The sequence below is a fragment of the Lepidochelys kempii genome, chromosome 8 (assembly GCF_965140285.1).
Source record: "Lepidochelys kempii isolate rLepKem1 chromosome 8, rLepKem1.hap1, whole genome shotgun sequence".
Taxonomy (NCBI): Eukaryota; Metazoa; Chordata; order Testudines; family Cheloniidae; genus Lepidochelys; species Lepidochelys kempii.
The window spans coordinates 52241319-52259531 of record NC_136387.1 but is presented as its reverse complement, the minus strand read 5'-3'; the positions used below and the strand labels follow the sequence as shown (position 1 = coordinate 52259531).

The following is an 18213-nucleotide window of genomic DNA, read 5'->3' as shown; positions in this document are numbered from 1 at the left end:
ACAGCAGTGCCAGTTCCCACGCACTGCACCATGCCAAATGTATCTCACCCCTGCAACTCATTAAACAGAGACCGATGGTTATGACTTTTGTTTCAATCAGTGTCAAAGCCCCCATGTAGAGAGGCAGATGAGACAGGAGAACAGACTAAACAGTGTGGAGGCTAGGAAAGGAGGGAGATGAAAAAAGCTCTCTTCCCTCCACTCCAACCAACTCAAAATAAGGACAACTGATGCTTTATGTTCATCCCAGAATAAATGACAACTCCAAATATGTCTGGAAAACACTGTGAAATCTATTGACAGTGTTTATGCAGCTTTCCCCAAAGGGAGTGAAGGTGGGGCAAGCTCCAGGAGAGAAGGTAAGATTTGGCAGCACTTAGCCAAAATACCCTTAGCCAGAATACCACAATTAACTTACTTGAGGAATCTCAGGCAAGACTTCGGCACAGTCCGCAGATTTCCAAAGTCTGGGAAGAACACCTCCACCTCCTGTTCGCTGAGCACCTGGTGGATGATGACTCGGTACCACCATTTGTCCTCCGAAATCCTAACACAGCAAAGATGGCCAGGCTGGACCAAGACCTCCGGCATGACATAACGGTCAGAAACATTTTTATTTGAATAGCATCGTCTGCAAGACACCACAGAAAAAGGTCATGCCCAGCAGGAAGCAGTACAGACAGAACTGCATAGGTGCTTCAGTACAGCATTGCTTTCTTGTTTTCCTTTAAACCTCTCTTTGATATGAACTTTCAAGGAGCCTTATGGTAAAACATCAGAGCTAAGAACAGTTTTCAGAGTTAACGTAAGATCTAGGAAAGGCAATGCAGAGGAAGATCTTCCTTAACAGTGAAGGTGACCCTTCCATATCATGCTCTTATACCACATGGGTAGAGTACACATGTACTTTAAACATTTACGATGAACACACAGCCAAATTCAAAGGCTCAAATATATTTATATTCAAAGAGTATAAAAGCACACACAGGGATTTTACTCGCCTTCCAGCAAATACAGTAGGTGCAGCTGTGACACAATGTACTTCAGCGTAGCACCCTGCAATCCCCATATTCATCAATGGTATATGGTTGTGGTATTTCATACAAAGAGTGCCTTGAAAGGTATCATATGAAAAGTCATGATCTGCTGAAACTCATTGTTCTGTCAAAATATGTATATCATGATGTACGATGTTATAAGATTTTGCTATATGGTTGTTATTGACAGGTGTAATGAGTTTGGGATACACCCACTGCTAACCTTCCAGTGACAACAGGGGTGGTGACCCACACCCAGATGGGCATTAACTGACCCTGATCAGCAGGGGAATTGTAAACAAGAGATTTACAGTTCTGTAAGAGACCGTTGTGCAAGCACCACACAATCGGGATTGCTCAACTCTGAATCAGCAAGGCCCACGAGGACATGCCTGGGCCAATATCTTTCCAGGGACACAGACTGAGAGTATAAAATAACGGACAGTGGCATCACCAGACCATCTCTCGTCCCTCACCTACGCCGAAGGGCAACAAGAGAAAGACTTGGAACTGAGGAGATTAGTCTCAGGCTGGGAAGGAAATTGTGCTTAAGAATTAAGAACTGTAACCTACCTATAACATCCAGTGAGATGAGAAAAACTGCTTCAATTCTTGCTTAGTCTAAACGTTTAGGATTTAGAATATGTGTTGATCTTTTGTTTTCTTAAGGTAACTATCTCTGATCTTTATGCCCAGCACTTATAATTAGGGCCATGATTATATCACGGAATCCGTGACTTCCAGAGACCTCCGTGACATTTTCTGCCCCAGGGCTGGACTACTGTCAGCAGGCAGCCCCACAGCTCTCAGTTCCTGCAGGCAGAGGCCCCCAAGCAGCTCCTAGCCGCTGGGCAGCAGGGGTCCCCCAGAGCTCCAACTCCCCATGGGCAGCTGGGCTCCCCACAACAGAGGAGAGCAGGGGGACCCCACAGCAGCCCAGCCACAGCGGGTGGCAGGAGCCCCCCCAACAGCAGCCCAGCTGAGGGAGGCAGACAGAGCCCCCCACAGCTGCCCAGCCACCAGGGTGGGGATTGGTCCCTGCAGCTGCCCAGCTGCTGTGGGTGCTGGACCCTTCTCACTCCCCGTTTTATCCGTGATTTTTACTAAAAATATCTCTGACATGTCATGGACTTCTGTGAATTTTTATTACCTGTGACCTGTCCATAATTTTTACTAAATATCTCTGACAAAATCTGAGCCCTACTTAAAATCACTTTAAAAAAAAATCTTTCTGTAGTTAATAAACTTATTTTAATGTTTTATCCTTACTAGTGAGTCTGTCCAAAGTGCTTGGGGAATCTGCTCAGATTACAAAGGCTGGTGCATATCTATTTTCCTTCGATGATGAAGTGGCAAACTAATTACTGAGCTTGCACTGTTCAAGAGAAGGCCTTGAGCAGTGCAAGACGGTATATATCTGGGGTGCAAGGCTGGGGACTTGGGAGATTTGCTGGTCTCTCTCTGTGTATAGTTTATGAGTTGCATGAATGCTCTTCACACCACTTAGCTGGATGTGCCTCTGCATGCTGATGGCTGAGTGATAACAGTACCTGGAAGGGTTTGCTGCTTGTCACTGGCAAAGCATTGAGAGAATGAGCCCAGGCTGGAGAGTTAAAGGGGCCAGTGATCCCACTTTTCCAGGTTGCTCACACAGGCGTAGTAAAAAAGTATATGTAAAAAGTATAGTTAGAGCTGTGTTACAGAGTTCAGTTTTAACCGAAGCGGTCAACCTTTATTTTGTTGAAATCTCATTGAAATGGAAAAAAAAAAAATCAGAATCCAAACTGAGCACTATTTGATTTTTTCATAGTGGCTCAATGAAGAATGAATAGAGAGAATTATAAGCATTTAAAAGGTTTCAGAGTAGCAGCCGTGTTAGTCTGTATTCGCAAAAACAAAAGGAGTACTTGTGGCACCTTAGAGACTAACAAATTCAAATAAATTTGTTAGTCTCTAAGGTGCCACAAGCATTTAAAAGTAATCCTATTTGGCAATTTTTCATTAATATTATCTCACTTTTTTGGTACCCCTTCTGCAAGAAATTTAACACATTCTGGGAGCTGTCCTTTGGTCACTTTTCTCTTACTCATGCATTAATTCCTAGAATATGAGTTATGCATCAGTAGTGATGCTAGAGAGCATTTCATAACTATCCCTAAAAGCAGTAAGTACCCCAATCATAACAAGCTTTTTCTTTAACACAAAACCTTTAGATAATGACCTTCCCAAATACATGGAAAGCATGACAGTCAGATGAGCAAGTTTGATGAAGCTGGGGTAAGTAGTGCTTTTTGGTATCTGTTGGAGATGGACGTGAAAGCCTTAAGGAGTCCTATATCAACAGTGCTGTAGGCAACATGAAGGTGCAAAGGAATGCATAAGTCCTTTGCCATAACTATTTATTTCTATGCTTTTAAATTTGGGTGGATGAAGTGTGTCCTGCTGCAGCCCTAACTGCCACCAAACATAGTTCTTGTTTTCCAGTTATAGAGGGATGAGTAAGCACTATGCATACATGAACGAGTAGAGTGCATGAACATCTGCACCAACATACCCAAGCCGGTACCAACCACAACAGCAAGCTGGGTGCCCTGCTCTCTCAGCAGCATAGCACATGCATACACATTCTCATGGAGAATCTTCACAACAGGCCACAGCACAAAGCTGATGCAACGCTTTCTCACCTCATCTCAATCATCATATCCTCCAGCATCTCAGATGTTTCCCTGCTACATAGACGGATGTAGAACTGGTTAGGAGAGATTATGTACTCCACAAAGACACCCACTAGCATGCTACTGTCCAGTGCAGGGAGACAATAAAGTCTTCTGTCCTGAATAGCATCAGGGGGGATCTCGGGTTCTGCTATCTCCCGGGCTAGCTGTAGCTCCTCCACATCCAGATACTGCAGAGACAAGAAAAGGAGTAAAAGGAACTGGTGCTCAGACAGATGGTTAAATGCTGGTGCTGTGGGTGCATTGAACAAGGACAAGCAACTGCCCCATTAAGATAAAACCCAGTGCTGGTGGGGCTTGTCCTAATGCCTAATGGAAAGGATTCTAAGTGGCACTGTACAGCCTAAGTCCAGTGCTTAATTTGTAATGACAGAGGTACTGGAGCTTGTGCTCAAGTGATATTGTTACTTTCATAACTGATGTGGCAAGCCTAGAGGTGCCAGGGCTTTGAACTGCAAAGCGTAGAGGGCAAGGGCTTAGCCCTGGCACAAATTAAGCACTGCTTAAGTCCCATTCCAAAGCCCTGCCTCTTAAGTTCTTCACACAACGAGGGCTGGCAGATTTAATTGGGGTGGTTCAGACCCACAATAAAGGGGAAGGAGTGCCTGACTTACCCACAGCAAATATTCCAATTAAACATTGGGTCTGACTGGCTCAACAGAGGAGATCATCTGCCAGCAGAAGGGTTCTCTGGAAACAGGGAAATTCTAAGGACTCTCTCTGGGATGTGCTACACCCACCAAGGAAGGAAATGGGGAAGAGACAGAAACAGATACCTCACACCAGATTTGAGAGTGACCTCTGAGTTTTCATCATGAAAACTTAGAGACAACCCCAGAAGGGAGAAAGCCAGTCCCTTCCATGAGAGGACTTGACTGAAAAGGTGAACTAAATCTTTTTTGGTTTCATTTAGTTATCTGGGTGTATGCAATAGCCTGAAGGCAGTGCTTTCTGCTGCCCTACAGAGATTCAGACTCCATCTGTGTACACTGCTTCTTGTGCCAGCAAGGAGAGTGTGTGCCATAGAAGTAACATCAGGACATGGAGAGTTGAGGCAAGGGAGAAAGAAGGAGAAAGGCACCTCACCTCACCTGGTAGCCATCCCTACTAGACAATGCAGAAGCAATGCAGATGAGCTCAAAAGACTGCATGATCAATTACCACAGATGAAAACTGCATTGTGGGAGTAAGGTACTTAACAGAATGAACAGATTCATAAATATTAAGGCTAGAAGGGACCATTATGATAATCTAATCTGATCTCCTGCACAACTAGGGCCTTACCAAATTCACAGTCCATTTTGGTCAATTTCATGGTCAGAGGATTTTAAAATTCGTAAATTTCATTATTTCAGCTATTTAAATCTGAAATTTCACAGTGTTGTAATTGTAGGGGTCCTGACCCAAAAAGGAGTTGGGGGGGGCAGGGGAGGGTCGCAAGATTATTGTAGGGGAGGTTGCAGTACTCCTAGCCTTACTTCCATGTTGCTGCTGGCAGTGGCCCTGCCTTGGGCAGCTGGAGAGTGGTGGCTGCTGGCTGGAAGCCCAGCTCTGAAGGTAGAGCTGCTGGCAGAAGCAGCACAGAAGTAAGGATGGCACAATATGGTATTGCCACCTTTATTTCTGTGCTGCTGCTGGCTGGGAGCTGCCTTCAGAGCTGGGCACCTGGCCAACAGCCACCACTCTCCTGCCACCCTGTTCTGAAGGCGGCACAGAATTAAAGGTGGCAATACTGTGAACCACCTAAAATAACCTTGCGACACCCCCCCCCCGCAACTCCCTTTTGGGTCAGGACCCTCAATTTGAAAAACACTGGTCTCCCCCATGAAAGCTGTGTAGTATAGGGTAAAATCACACAAAAAGACCAGATTTCACAGGGGAGACCAGATTTCATGGTCCGTGATGCGTTTTTCATGGCTGTGAATTGGGTAAGGCCAGAGAACATAACAGGCCAGAGAACCTCACCCAGTATTCTCTGCATCAAGCCAATATGCTATAACTCAATAAGAAGCTATCTTTTAAGAAAATATCCAATCTCAATTTGAAAACTTCAAGTGATGGAGAATCCACAATGTCCCTAGGCAAGATGGCTTTGGATAGGCTGGATACAGATGCAGAAAGATTCCAGTGGCTCTGCAAGGCTGAGTCTGGCTACAGTACACTCTTGAAGGGATATTTAAATTCCCAGTAGCCAGCTACACTAATCACAGCTTCCAAACCTAAAATGCACCCCCTGAAGGTCACTCACTGGTTTCACCATTTCTTTTACCACATTGAATGCTCTGCTTTTTTTCAGGTCCAGATCCTCAGAGTTCTCAGAACAGAAATCCCAGCTGGAGACCTTGAGCTCAACAGCACCTAGTGAAGATGTAAAAGAATCAGACTGACAGATCTCATCCTTTGATTGCTCAACTAATGGAATCAAATGTGCTCGGTTAGAAGATGAAATTCACACATCTTAAAAGCCAGAGCTGTTACCTTCCAAGGTTCTGTCTACGTTCAGGAAATTTATCTTTGCTTTTACTCCAGTGCAAATATGTTGCACTGATGTAAAGCAGGGCTTACACAAGTGTGACTTAACCCAATGAAGAAATTGCCCGGGTGTAACTACATCAAGATAATTACACTTGCACAAATTCCCAATGTATAGTCACCACATTGTAAGCCCCATTTTACAGCAATGCCACACCTTATGCTGCCAAGTCACACTACACTGATGTAAATGTCTTTAGTGTAGATGGGGCCTTAAGAAAGGAAGAACATCTATTTGGGCTTCAGAAAGCAGTAAGAAAAAGAACTGATGTACATCAAGATACAAAAGCAGAAACACTAAAATTCATTCCTTGCCCAGTGGTACATGCTACAAAACTCATTGATAAAAAATTCCATCCTCAACTCACAACAAAAAGGCTTCAAAAATACCTGCATTAAAGTATAATCTGCAAGATGCTGACAAAGCAAGCTTCCCTCCATAGAGAAGGGAAGGAAAAGCAGATGATTTGCCTTCACAATTCAAATGGACAGCACTTTTACCCAGCACGCCACACACTTTCAACTGCTGTGAGGCTGGTCACAGATTCCAATACTTGCAGCAGAATCTAATCTTTTTTTTTTTTAAATGAAAAAGAGCTAGCCTTTATTGTGAAAATACTCTTTAGCAATGAATCTAAGCTATTCTGTCTTCTCGACAGCCTCAAACAGTAATTCAAAGACAGATGTGAAATCTCCCCATTCATCTCGACTGGTTTTTAACTTTGAATATAAATGTCAAATCTAACAGTTTCACTCAGGCTTGACAAATCCACTCACCAGTGGTAAGAAATGAGCAAAGCTCCCAGCGTATAATGCTGAATCGTGCTCTGAACGCTACTCTGTTTAGACCAAGGTGATGAATTGTATGATGAGACTTGTAGACTCCGCTTCTCTTTTACAGATCCCATTTTTAAGGGGCCCTGCTGTAGGTCTTTGTGGGTAACATCTGTCCCACCAGCAGTATTTTGGTCACTCCTGCCCTACAGCGAAACATGGACATATAAACCTCACTTACCATCCGCTAAGCACTTGGATTCAAGATCAAAGACCAGCCAGTCTTGTTCTCCTTCCTTGCGCTCAACGTGGAGAATATCATTAAGGGCCCCAACAAACTCCATCACATTTAAGAACCCCAGCTCCTTCACGGATAGCTTCTCTTTAAAATGTGCCTGTTGCCAGAAAAGAAGAGTTTTACAAGGTATATTCAACTGCCCCTTTTTTTTTTAAACTGCGACCACACCTGCAGAGCAGACAACAATAAAAACTTAAAGAACTAAAGAACTTGGCAAGCATAATTTGCAAGAGGGGTTTAAGTGCCCCTGCAGCAGTGAGTGGGTTATCATCCACTGGGATCAGGCGACAGCATCTCACAATCCACTTCTGCCATTGTACGATGGAGGTAGGGGGTGGTTCCTGTGCACATCAGTCTTCGCTGATATCCAATGTCTGTTTCTAAGAAGACTGAGCAATAGTTAAAAGCAACTCAGATGCACGAATTTCAGGTTCCCTTTGAAAACACGGGAAAGCAAAAATGGCTGCCAAATGGAAGAGCTCTAAGATCAGGAGAGAAAAGAATTTTAGAATCAAACTTCTAAAGGGAGTTAAAACCATGGGGAGGAAAAAAATTCCAAGCTATAAAAACAGTTCAATGGTATCTTTTAAACAGAATGGTTTCACAGTCGGGACTATAAATTGGTACAAATCATATCCACATGACTTGCAATCTTCTCATTCTTGGTGCTGGACATGGATAGCAGCACTCCACAGTGCATCAATTACAAGGTTCATCACTGTGTAACAGACACATACCGGATCCCTAAAACTGGACATAGGATGTAGATTTACCTTTTGCACATCTAATAATTTTGTAAAATGACCAAAAAAAAGTGTTTAGCTGGAACACAGGACTACAGATAGGAGCCTGCACCCAAACAGAACAAGCTTGAACACTAGTTCCCTAATATTAGTGGAGCTGCTCCTCAATACCAAAAAAATTAGACTCTCTCAAACTACATTTATTCAGTTCTCCTAAGTTTCTTAAGAAGGGTATTTCATTTACTTACAGGATTCCACAAGGATGCAAAAAATCAATATTTCAGCCCCTCTGGCCTGCCTAAAGATTAGTTAAATAAAATACCCTTGTAAAACTCTTTAAAAGAATTATTGGAGTAATTAAGTTTTGGGGGCACTCCTATTTCCTCATTGTCAGTACGTGAATGGACATAAGTTCAGCATCATCATCTTAGCTCCTACTGGGTATTTATCTTCACCATAAATCCAGCACACAGAGTTGGCAGCCTCTTCTGGAGGGAACCTGCACTGAAAAGAGAAAACTGCTCTACCAGAGCTGAGAGAGAATCTTGCAGAGTGCTCTTTGAACATGCAGTATGTCCAGCTTTAACCAAACCGAATAAAGAGTCCCTACCCGCTAGAGGCAAAACTTACCTCAAACTCACTAGGTAGCTTAGACGCAAGCAAACCCTCGGGATACTGGGCTGCAACCTACACGATAGGAAAGGACACATCATAACCAGACAGTTGTGTACCTGGACCTTAGGTGAAAGAGGGAGTAAGAATAGCTTCATATTGCAACACAGACAACTAAACAGCATATTATGAGTGCAAAATATATACTTATAGAAAGTTAGGGGCCCTAGCTTTTTAATGACATGCGCTTTATTACTAGCCCCTGTGGCTAGATATGTTGGATCTTCCATCTGTTGATGCCCAAAATTAGCAGTGCTTTGCCACTCATCCAGAACCTCAGACTCACATAACTTAATTTCTGAGGGTACATATAAACTGGAAAAGGAGGAAAGGACTACAAATAACATGTGTATGTTTGGAATTCATGGCCCCACACAGTGAGCCAAGCAGGAGCAGCAAATGAAAGAGCCCTTTAAAAGATCTGCATCGATGCATTCGACCCACTGGCCTCAACTGTGGCCGCAGGCCCTGCTACAAGATACAGAAAGTGCATCCAGAGTCTGGCTCAGTTAAAAGAGAGAATTTCAATGGAAAGTATCTATCCAGAAGAGTAATTTACTTGGCATGGGTTCATCTGTCCCAATCAACAAGTCCACACATCTCTGTGAATTCAGTAAAGAGAAACTCTCCATTGTATACAAGGATTATGAAAATTCCACATTGTAGAATACCTGCAAGGATCAGAAGTCTAATTTCCCAGATAAATAATCTAGGCCAGTGGTTTTTAAGACCTTTTCCATACCCTTACCTTCTTTTCCATATAAGCACCATCCTAACACCCCTCTCCAATCTAGCCAAAAACCCCTCTCCCACTTAGCTATATGGGAAGGACAAAGTAGTCATGCCTCCTACATCTACCTGTTCACGACCTCCAGGTTCAGAACCCCTGACCCAGACAGCTATGCTGAGAAGCCCCAATTAGCAGTCCACCACTGTATTTCAGTATGGTTGCTTAAGTGCACCCATAACATGCTAGGTACTGTCGACACTTATAGGAAGATGGCGAGCTCTTTAGCGCATGAACTATCTGTAAAATTGCAGCTGCTGTGAAGGGGGATAGTTCAAGACATAAGCAGCAAAAGAGATAGTAGTAGATTAGGGGGAGTGAGATCACACTGGACAATAAATATACACATTTAAATAACCTAGAGGTGTCACCACCTTTCATAGGTTCTGATTCTGCACAAGCATCAGGATTCATAGATAATCTGTATTCTCTGCTGGGCTTTTCCAGCCTAGCTGATGCCAAAGACAGAGGAAACAACATATTTCAATCTTGTGGGAAGAGAGGCAGACCACAGGCTGGCTGACCCCACATCATCTTCCCTAATTTATCAGTAACCACCAAGTCTACTGAAAAGCAGCAGTGATGTTCCTTGAGCATCAGGCTTTAGACATGCTAATGTCTAAATGCTTATTCCTGCCCAAAGCTTAGAGACATTTCCAGATATGAACACTTACAACTCGGATCTTTTCTTTGAGTTCTGAGCTGACTGTCCCTCCGGCTCCCTTCTGTGCAAGCATCATCTTAATATCCTTCTCCAACTTCAAGGAAAAGCCAAAAATCATACCAAGAACAAAAAGGTGAATTACAAGACTCAAGAAAACTCATATCAAATTGTGCAATCAAGGGGGCAAATAATTACAGTAAAAGATGTGTTTATTAGTGGAAATTACATCGAGATTAGGATTGCAGTGAAACAGGATTGAATGTCAGCATCTAGCAAAGGATTTTTAAAACACATTGCATGTATAAGATGCACAACCATTAACTCTAAAACTGCTCATATACAGGCACTTGGAATGTCTAGTAGTTCTTGCCCTTCATAATCTCTGGGACTCTATTCTGTAGATCACCAATACTGATCATGGGTCTTGCTGCGATGCAGGGGTTTCCAATTAATTACTGTTTACATTTACCATTATACCACCAGTGTTGTACCACTTCATCATAAAGCAGACTATGCACTAGCCATAAGCCAGTTTTCTGGAGCTCTCAGAGCACCTCACACACTTCCTTTCATTCTTCCTTCGTCCCTAAGACTCTTGCCATGGCATTCTCCCACCTACCATCCCGTGGCATATGGGCCTTCTAGCAGTAACTAACTATACTGCAGCCTATTACAATTCTGGATCAGTTCCCTCCCACAGCCTACACTTCATTCAAACCTCCCTGCTAAACCTATCCTTTGTAATCTTTCCCATTCATGTCTATGCACCTACCCCCATGCTGCCCCCTACATACAGAACTCTATCTCCCTCATTTGCTAAATGACCCTCTTAGGTGTGAAGTATTATTCATTTCAAATCCCCCCTTAACACATGCTGCTCCATTAGTACTTCAATGATCTAAAATAATCCACACCACCTCCCATTTGTACCATTAACCATTGTATTCATCATGGGTCAGTATTGGATTGTCTGTGCCTGATCACCTAGGTAAGCACACTGAGGTAAGGAGAGTGTGTCTTCCTTTGTCTGAATATTGCCTACCACACAGAACTCAATAACAATGGCTGCCCTTTGGACCAAGTCCTTCCTTGGTGCTAATAAACGGTCCAGTTATACTCTACCTCAGCATAGAGCCCATCAGGACCAGAAAGGACAAAGGAAATAGTGTCTTTCAGTTATGGCATTAACTGGAAAAGCCTCCATTCTTTTTTGTCCTTGGGAGGAAGTATAGCTAGTAGTCTGAGCAAAGTACAGGGTCTCAAGGCTCCTGGTTTCTATTCCTTTCTCTATGAGATTCTATGTGATCTATGACAAGTGACTTAACCACAGTGTACCTCAGTTTCCATATGTATAAAGTGGGAATAGTTGCCATGGCTTATCTACCCTCACAGGAGGGTTATGAGGCTTAATATTAAGTGCTCTGAGATCTCTGAGTGGAAGGCACTCTATCTTTAGGTAACAAGTTGATGGTCATTACAGGAAATGGCCAATGGGTTATGTGTAACACGAGTACAGAGATTTTGCACACCAGAAATAGGATTTTGACAGCCCACTGGACTCCTATGCCAATATCAATTTGTTTGTTGTTGAACTAATCTGAAAACAACTTAGAAAACTCTAGCCTTGTACTGATGATACACTGTATCCCAGACACAATTACATTATTAAATGACTCTCCTTAAGGATAAGAAACCCCACAGCTCACTTCTTCAGTTACTCACTTGTTTCAGTCTCTCACCACAGTTCCCTACTTCTGCTTCCACTGGCTCTGATCCCCATTTTGGTGTTTTGAGGCTCTCTGTACATAAGACAGATCCTGGAGGGGGTGTCCTAACTGCAGGTACTGGCAGAGAATCAGAGTTGGCCTGCTCTGCTTTCTTTGGCTGAATCACCTTCTCACCTTAAGCAGAGAAGAGGTTTATACATGGCATTAAGCAGGTCACAGTTTCCCATTTCCCTGGCAGGCAGGCAATGTTGGGCTCACACCAATGTTTATCCAGCTCGACAAAGGTTGCCTCCTTGTTGTGATGTTAATAAAAGCTATTTATAGAGTACAGACTTCAGATTAGCTCAACTCGCCCCTCTCCATCCACCTACCCCTGAGAACACAGAGGAGAAATCATGCAATAAAGCCCCAAGTCATACAGAGCCAGAACCCTTTGGCACTGGGCTGGGCACACAGCTGCTGCAGCAGCAGCACCACAGCCATCCTGTGCTGAATCCTAAAGGATGGGTGCTATTGCAGCCAGTGGAGACCTAGCCCCCTTCACCTGAAACATGGTCTGCTTGAAGAAAAAGTGACAATGTGTGCTAATGAGAGCTACTTGCCCCAAATGAAATACATATACAGCCTCACCCTGTGACAGATTTTCCTGCTGTTGCTTAATTGAGGGGCTTTTCTTCAGGGTCAGCAGAGAGCCCGCCCTGGTCTGCTCAACGGCAATGAAATCAGAGGCTGCGCTCAGCACTTCAATCATGGAGAAGAATCCATAGCGCATATACTGGAATGTCCGTCCAAAGCGCCTGGCGAAGGCCTTATCAAAATCTGAGAGCAAGACTGGGGACAGACTCAGCAGGTCCTTCAGCTCACTCTTCACCATAGCTGGCAGGATAGGAGGGGTCCGGCCCTTCCGGGGCAGGCTGGGGCGAGAGAAGGCATTTGTTCTTCGCATGACATTTCGCACCTTAGAACTGGTCCTCTGTCTGGCAACCAAACTTGCCATCCCCCTGGTGGCTTCATCTGCAATGACTAAAGCAGCAGAAATAAATAGTTAAGCTGTGTTGGGTAACGCTCTTCCTCTCTCCCCCTTCCCTTTTACTAGCCCCCTTCTGAGGAAACACTCCTCTTCAAAGAGCAAAGCACTAATCAGTTATTGCTGAACTCTACCATTAATGATGGAAAGCACAGTAACTTATAGCTTTTATCCTCCCTCCGTAAGTTGGTCTGGAACAGCTTTAACATCCCAGAGAGGGCAATGTGACAGGACCATGATCTCAGCAGATCATGATCCAAGCAGAGAGGGCTGCTGAGCCTACTAAGTGCTTGAACAGGAGATCATATGAGAAAGCCCAGATATCGCAGAAGGCTGTGTTGGCAGCTCAATAGATGGCACCCTTCCCTGTGAGCCAGTATTGCAACAAAACCATACTGGACCTCTTGGTAGTGCTAGAGCATAATGTGCTTTGCTGGAGCTGCAGCCTTTTGAACAAGATGTAAAACCAAGGCCCTAACCACCTGTCATTATGGCATTTTTCACAATGTTAAAAGTGTTAGCAAGAGTGTCTTGGACCAATTCCAATTTGTGCAATTACACTCTACCTAAATTAATCAGATACAGCATTCTTCTTTCACTGCCCTACATTGATGTGCAGTTTAGCTTCAATATTTACAACTACTTGATAAAGTGATCCCTGTATATACATAGCTTGTGTCAGTTCATGGCAACTGCACATGTATTTCCCTTGTGCTCCAGCAAGTGCACCCACTCTAGTCTCCCAGCTCCTCACCTCTCTTGGGCAGAGACCCATCTCTCTTTCCCTCCTGACAGGGGTTTTTCCAGGCTGCAGTTCCCTAGTAAGTCAGAATGCCTAAGCAGGTCTCCATCTGCGCTTTGCCTTCTCATCAGGGGCTATAAACAGTGTAATTGCCCACAATTATAAGTTACCACACAGCCCTTTCTAAGCAAGCACATTCATTCTTAAGGTGAAAAACTATTAAAAACAATAAAAGAACCTACCCAAAATGCTAATTAGCTCACTAGAGATCAACCTGAACTTAAGCAAGGGTTCTACCGCTCTTTTGAACCCCACTATGGGGCTTTTCTGTGGTTACAACAGCTGTTTGCTCAAAACACACATTCATAGATCAGCTTTTCCTTTATACAGCTTGTGTCTTTGCGCTTGAGAGGCCATGCATACATAATCAGTCAGATAATGGCACTCTCCTAGGGCATAGAATCAAAAGGTTGGGTCCAGAGAAGGCACTCTGCATTCACCTCCTCCCAGATATTTCCTAGAAAACCCACTTAACTTTGTCCCAAAAGTTCCTTCTTGTCTGGCACATTGTTTAAGAGTCCTTTAAAACTCAACAGCGCTTCTCAGGGTATACATTGGCCAAGTCTCTCCTTCCTAGAGAAGTTGCAAACAATCCCACAATAATACAAATAAATAATACAAACTTTGCATTTATAATACAGTGGACTCCAAAGCTATTTAACCTTAATTCAATAATATCTCCAAAAGACATTGCAGGAAATTGCCATATCTGTCACAGCTTGCATGGTGCTTTGGGAGGCCTCAAATTAAAAAGCACTATCTACATGCCTTTGAATTAAGCCAGCACCACCAGTGAGAGAGGAAGTTAATACCACCAAACCCTGAATACCCTCAGTGAGGGGGCATATAGCTAGCTTTGCAAAATCTCTCTGGACTGATGGGTTGGTAGTATTCTTTGTTAAGCTCCATAATAACAACATTTTTGGAGACTGAGCCATGTTCTCCCAGCATTTCCACATCACCCCTCTTATTTCTTAAAAAGAGATTTTAAAATGTCTATTCATTCTCCCCCTGGGGGTGCTTGCCTCTTCAATTTTGCAAAATCACTCCTACCAAAACAGTGCTGCTGATTATTTCAAAGACTCTGCTCCCAAAGGTGGGGAAACAAGAAAGAAGCAGGTTCAACCCACAAAGGTTCTTTTATCAAGAAATATAAATAATAATTAGCCCCCAGATAAGGGGGCACCAGTTGCTTCTCTGGTGCCTTTTCCCTGGCTCTGTCTTCTGCCACAATCTCTATTTACATAGAAGAGGGAGGCCTAAGTGCTATAGCATAAACCTGGGTGGTTGTCATTACAGATCCTAGGCTGGGCCCAGAACATATGTGAGATTAAGCAATTAGGAGAGAAGATGTCCGAGAGGCTCAGGAAGGAAGAGAGAAAGCAAATATAAATAGACTGGAAGAGAGGGAGAAACACAAAAGGTAAGAAACAAACATGGAGGCAAATGGAAATAATAAGGAACATGTGCAGAAGGCAAAAAAGATAATAAGAGTATGAAGAAATGGATCATGGTGCTGGTCCTTATAATGGAATCCTGCATACTAATGCTTATGTGGGTTACCTAAGGTTAAAAATAGGCAAACCCAACGTCAGCAGCCCATTAGAGTGCCATGAAGATTCATCTTTTTAATCAATAACTGTAAACTGCAAGTCACAAAGGAGAGATACCCATCCATAGTAAATGGCCAAGATGCTCCCTAGATATCACCCTCTGTTATTTGCACCTTTATAACATTTATCTAAAGCTTTCTTAAAAAGCTGGGGTGGATTAAATACGTGACCCTGAAAACTCACTGGCTGGTTAGTATACTGGATACCTTCCCCCACGTTCAAATGCTCCACGTCCAGGGTCCACGCTCTACACCAGCCTTGTATCATGCACATACAAACTACAAGCACAGCATGAGACTGTTCTACTGAATGCCTTTCCATGCTTGGGTGAGGGTTCCCAAGTCATTTGCTCCTCTTGCCAGGGGAGCCGCACACCCACCTTTCAGTATAACATAGCCATCTCTAGAGGAGCAGATGTTGATGACATCGGGCATGTCCTTCACCAGCTCCATGGTGGATCGGTAGCCCAGGGTGTGCAATGGGAGAGGTTTGCCGATCATAGACAGGTACTCCTGCTCCAGCTGCACTGGGGTCAGGCCCTCTTTGACAGCCATCAGCAGCGACCTCACCTCTTTCCTCAGCAAGTCCATGAGGCGCTCTTGGTCCGACATGTTTGCGCTGGGGGAGAAACAGAGTGAGCAGAGAGCGTGACTTCCAGCAGGGAGGACACGCCCTGGAACCAAATCAGTGACTGATTTTTACAGCAAGCCCCAAGAGACAGGCAAGCAAGGGCACCGGGGAGGAGAGCAGGGGAAGAGAGTGGGTGGGGAGCGGGGGAGGCTGAGCCAGCACCAAGAGTGCAGCACAACAGCCCTTGCCCCTCAGTTACTGCCCCTGCATCAGCCTGTCCCCGTCTTCCCAGGATTACGGCCCCCTCTGCAGTTATTGCCCCCTCAGAATTACTGCCCCTCCCCCACTGAAGTCCCTGTCCCCCTCGCAGTTACTGCCCCTCCCCCACCCCCGGGGTCACTGCCGCTGCCTCCCCCTGCTGTTACCGCCCCTCCCCCATGGCGATTACTGCCCCAAGCCCTCCTCCCTCCCATCCCCCCAGAATCGCCCCCGCCCCCACCTTCCCTCGCTCTCGGGCCGCGTCCTCACGTCGCGCCTCCTCGCCGGGTCCCTCCCTCACGCGGTGCCCACCCTGTGCGCCTGCGCGCAAACACCCCGCCCCTCTGCCCTCCCACCCCACCCGACCGGGAGCGGCGGAGGGGCGCTAGAGCCACCCAGTGGTGCGAGCGAGGTACTGCGCTCAGGCCGCCCGCCCGCCCCGTGCTGGGGCTGACGCTGGGCCAGCCTTCCCTAGGTCGGGACTCGGAGCTGCCCATGGGGCGGGGTCCCCACCCAACACAGTGAGCCCTCAGGTCCTGTGCGGGAGCAGCCAGGGCTGAGTTCCATCCCAGGTGACAGGCATCCACAGTACAGATGCACCCCCAAAGTTGTACTGAGTGGCCGCTTTGCTGAGCTCCCATCTGACCCTTCGGGCCACCCCATGCGTGCCCCACGGAGCCATGGCCTACTGCGCCATGCTAGCGATTCCCATCCTGGTAACCCATAACCATGTGAGGCACAAAGCAAAACATGAGATCGCTACGTGGGCTTCGGACAGACCTGACAGCACTGCCAGCTAGATTTATGCAGGGCTTGGTACAATGAGAGCAATGGGGGGCCCAGGACCTTGCCACAGAATCATGATTGAGCCCTGCCCCTTCAGGCTTAAAGAAAGCAAAGGGATAGGGGAAAAGAATAGAAAGAAAATCAGCCACACCCCAACATAAACCTGCAGCCCAGCTCTACATCATGAACACACAATCTCCAATTAGCATCAATCTTAAACCCTTACACATTCCTCAGACCTACCTCATGGAAGGTTAGGAAAATTCCTACAAAGGATCATTGCTCCACAACACTGATGTTTCAACACAACAGCACAATATAATGGCACAGTGTGTATATTATGGCACCAAAACCTAGGCTTGCACAAAATTATGCAAGCATTGAAAAATGTCAGACAAATCATTAAGACCTGGGCAGGGCCGTCCTTACCAATACGCAGCTCCGTACAGCCCCAGGAAATTTGGGGCACCAAATTGCCCCAAATTTCCTGGGGCCCTATGCAGCTGCGTGCTGCTCCAGCAGCCAGCCTGATCCCCTGGCCGGCTGAGCCACCCAGGAAAGCTGCCCCCGCCCTTGATCTGCCCCAGCCCCACACCTACTCCATCTCTTCCCCTGAGCAACATCCGAGGGACTGCAGCAAGGGTCGGGCGCGCCCTGCACTCACTGAGTGGCGGAAAGTGGAGTGACCCAGCCCTAGCCTGCTCTGTGCTGCCGGCTCCCAGCCATGCCGCCAGTGAGTGCAGGGGTGCAGTTCCTCCCTACCCCCCAAGTCCCCAGGCTGGGAGCCAGGGGAGCAGAGGAGAGCGGGCTGGGGCCGGGTCACTCCACTTCCCACTGCCCTATGAGTGTGGGGTCGGGCCTGTGTTAGGATATAGATATTCAGGCCTGTCGGTAAAGGCCTGTACTTTAAGAATTTAGGTGTATTCTTATCACTTGGCTAGTTAGAGGTATAAAAGAAAGAATCAAAATCACTGTCTGCCAGTGTAAGGTCCTTCTCTTACTGTGACAGTCTGAGGCCCTGTTCTTAGGTTAAGGCCTTTGGCTAAGCAACAGAGGCAGCCATAAGCTGGGAAGCGAATGGTCAGATCCTCACATTCCAAACTAGTCACATTGAAATACTGTTAGGAATACAGTCCTGTCCTGATAATGCCTATCGCCTCCAGAGAAAGGGAAGTGCCTAGAAAATGT

At 45.5% G+C, this 18213-nt stretch overlaps 1 protein-coding gene across 2 annotated transcripts in view; it reads right to left on the bottom strand.

The window, feature by feature from the left end:
* TDRD5 (tudor domain containing 5) overlaps window positions 1-16548 on the bottom strand; it is a 29618-nt gene extending 13070 nt beyond the window's left edge. The window contains exons 1-10 of one of the 2 annotated variants that reach the window (XM_078854061.1): window positions 16481-16548; window positions 15791-16029; window positions 12600-12992; window positions 11965-12143; window positions 10253-10336; window positions 8750-8806; window positions 7320-7473; window positions 6021-6130; window positions 3722-3942; window positions 419-631 (exon numbers count right to left, since the gene is read on the bottom strand). In XM_078854061.1, coding sequence (XP_078710187.1) covers window positions 419-631; window positions 3722-3942; window positions 6021-6130; window positions 7320-7473; window positions 8750-8806; window positions 10253-10336; window positions 11965-12143; window positions 12600-12992; window positions 15791-16022 — 1643 coding nt within the window. In that variant the 5' untranslated portion in view covers window positions 16023-16029; window positions 16481-16548. The remainder of the gene's footprint in view (window positions 1-418; window positions 632-3721; window positions 3943-6020; window positions 6131-7319; window positions 7474-8749; window positions 8807-10252; window positions 10337-11964; window positions 12144-12599; window positions 12993-15790; window positions 16030-16480) is intronic. The other variant, XM_078854062.1, reaches the window with a different exon arrangement.
* Between the last annotated feature and the right edge of the window lie 1665 nt (window positions 16549-18213).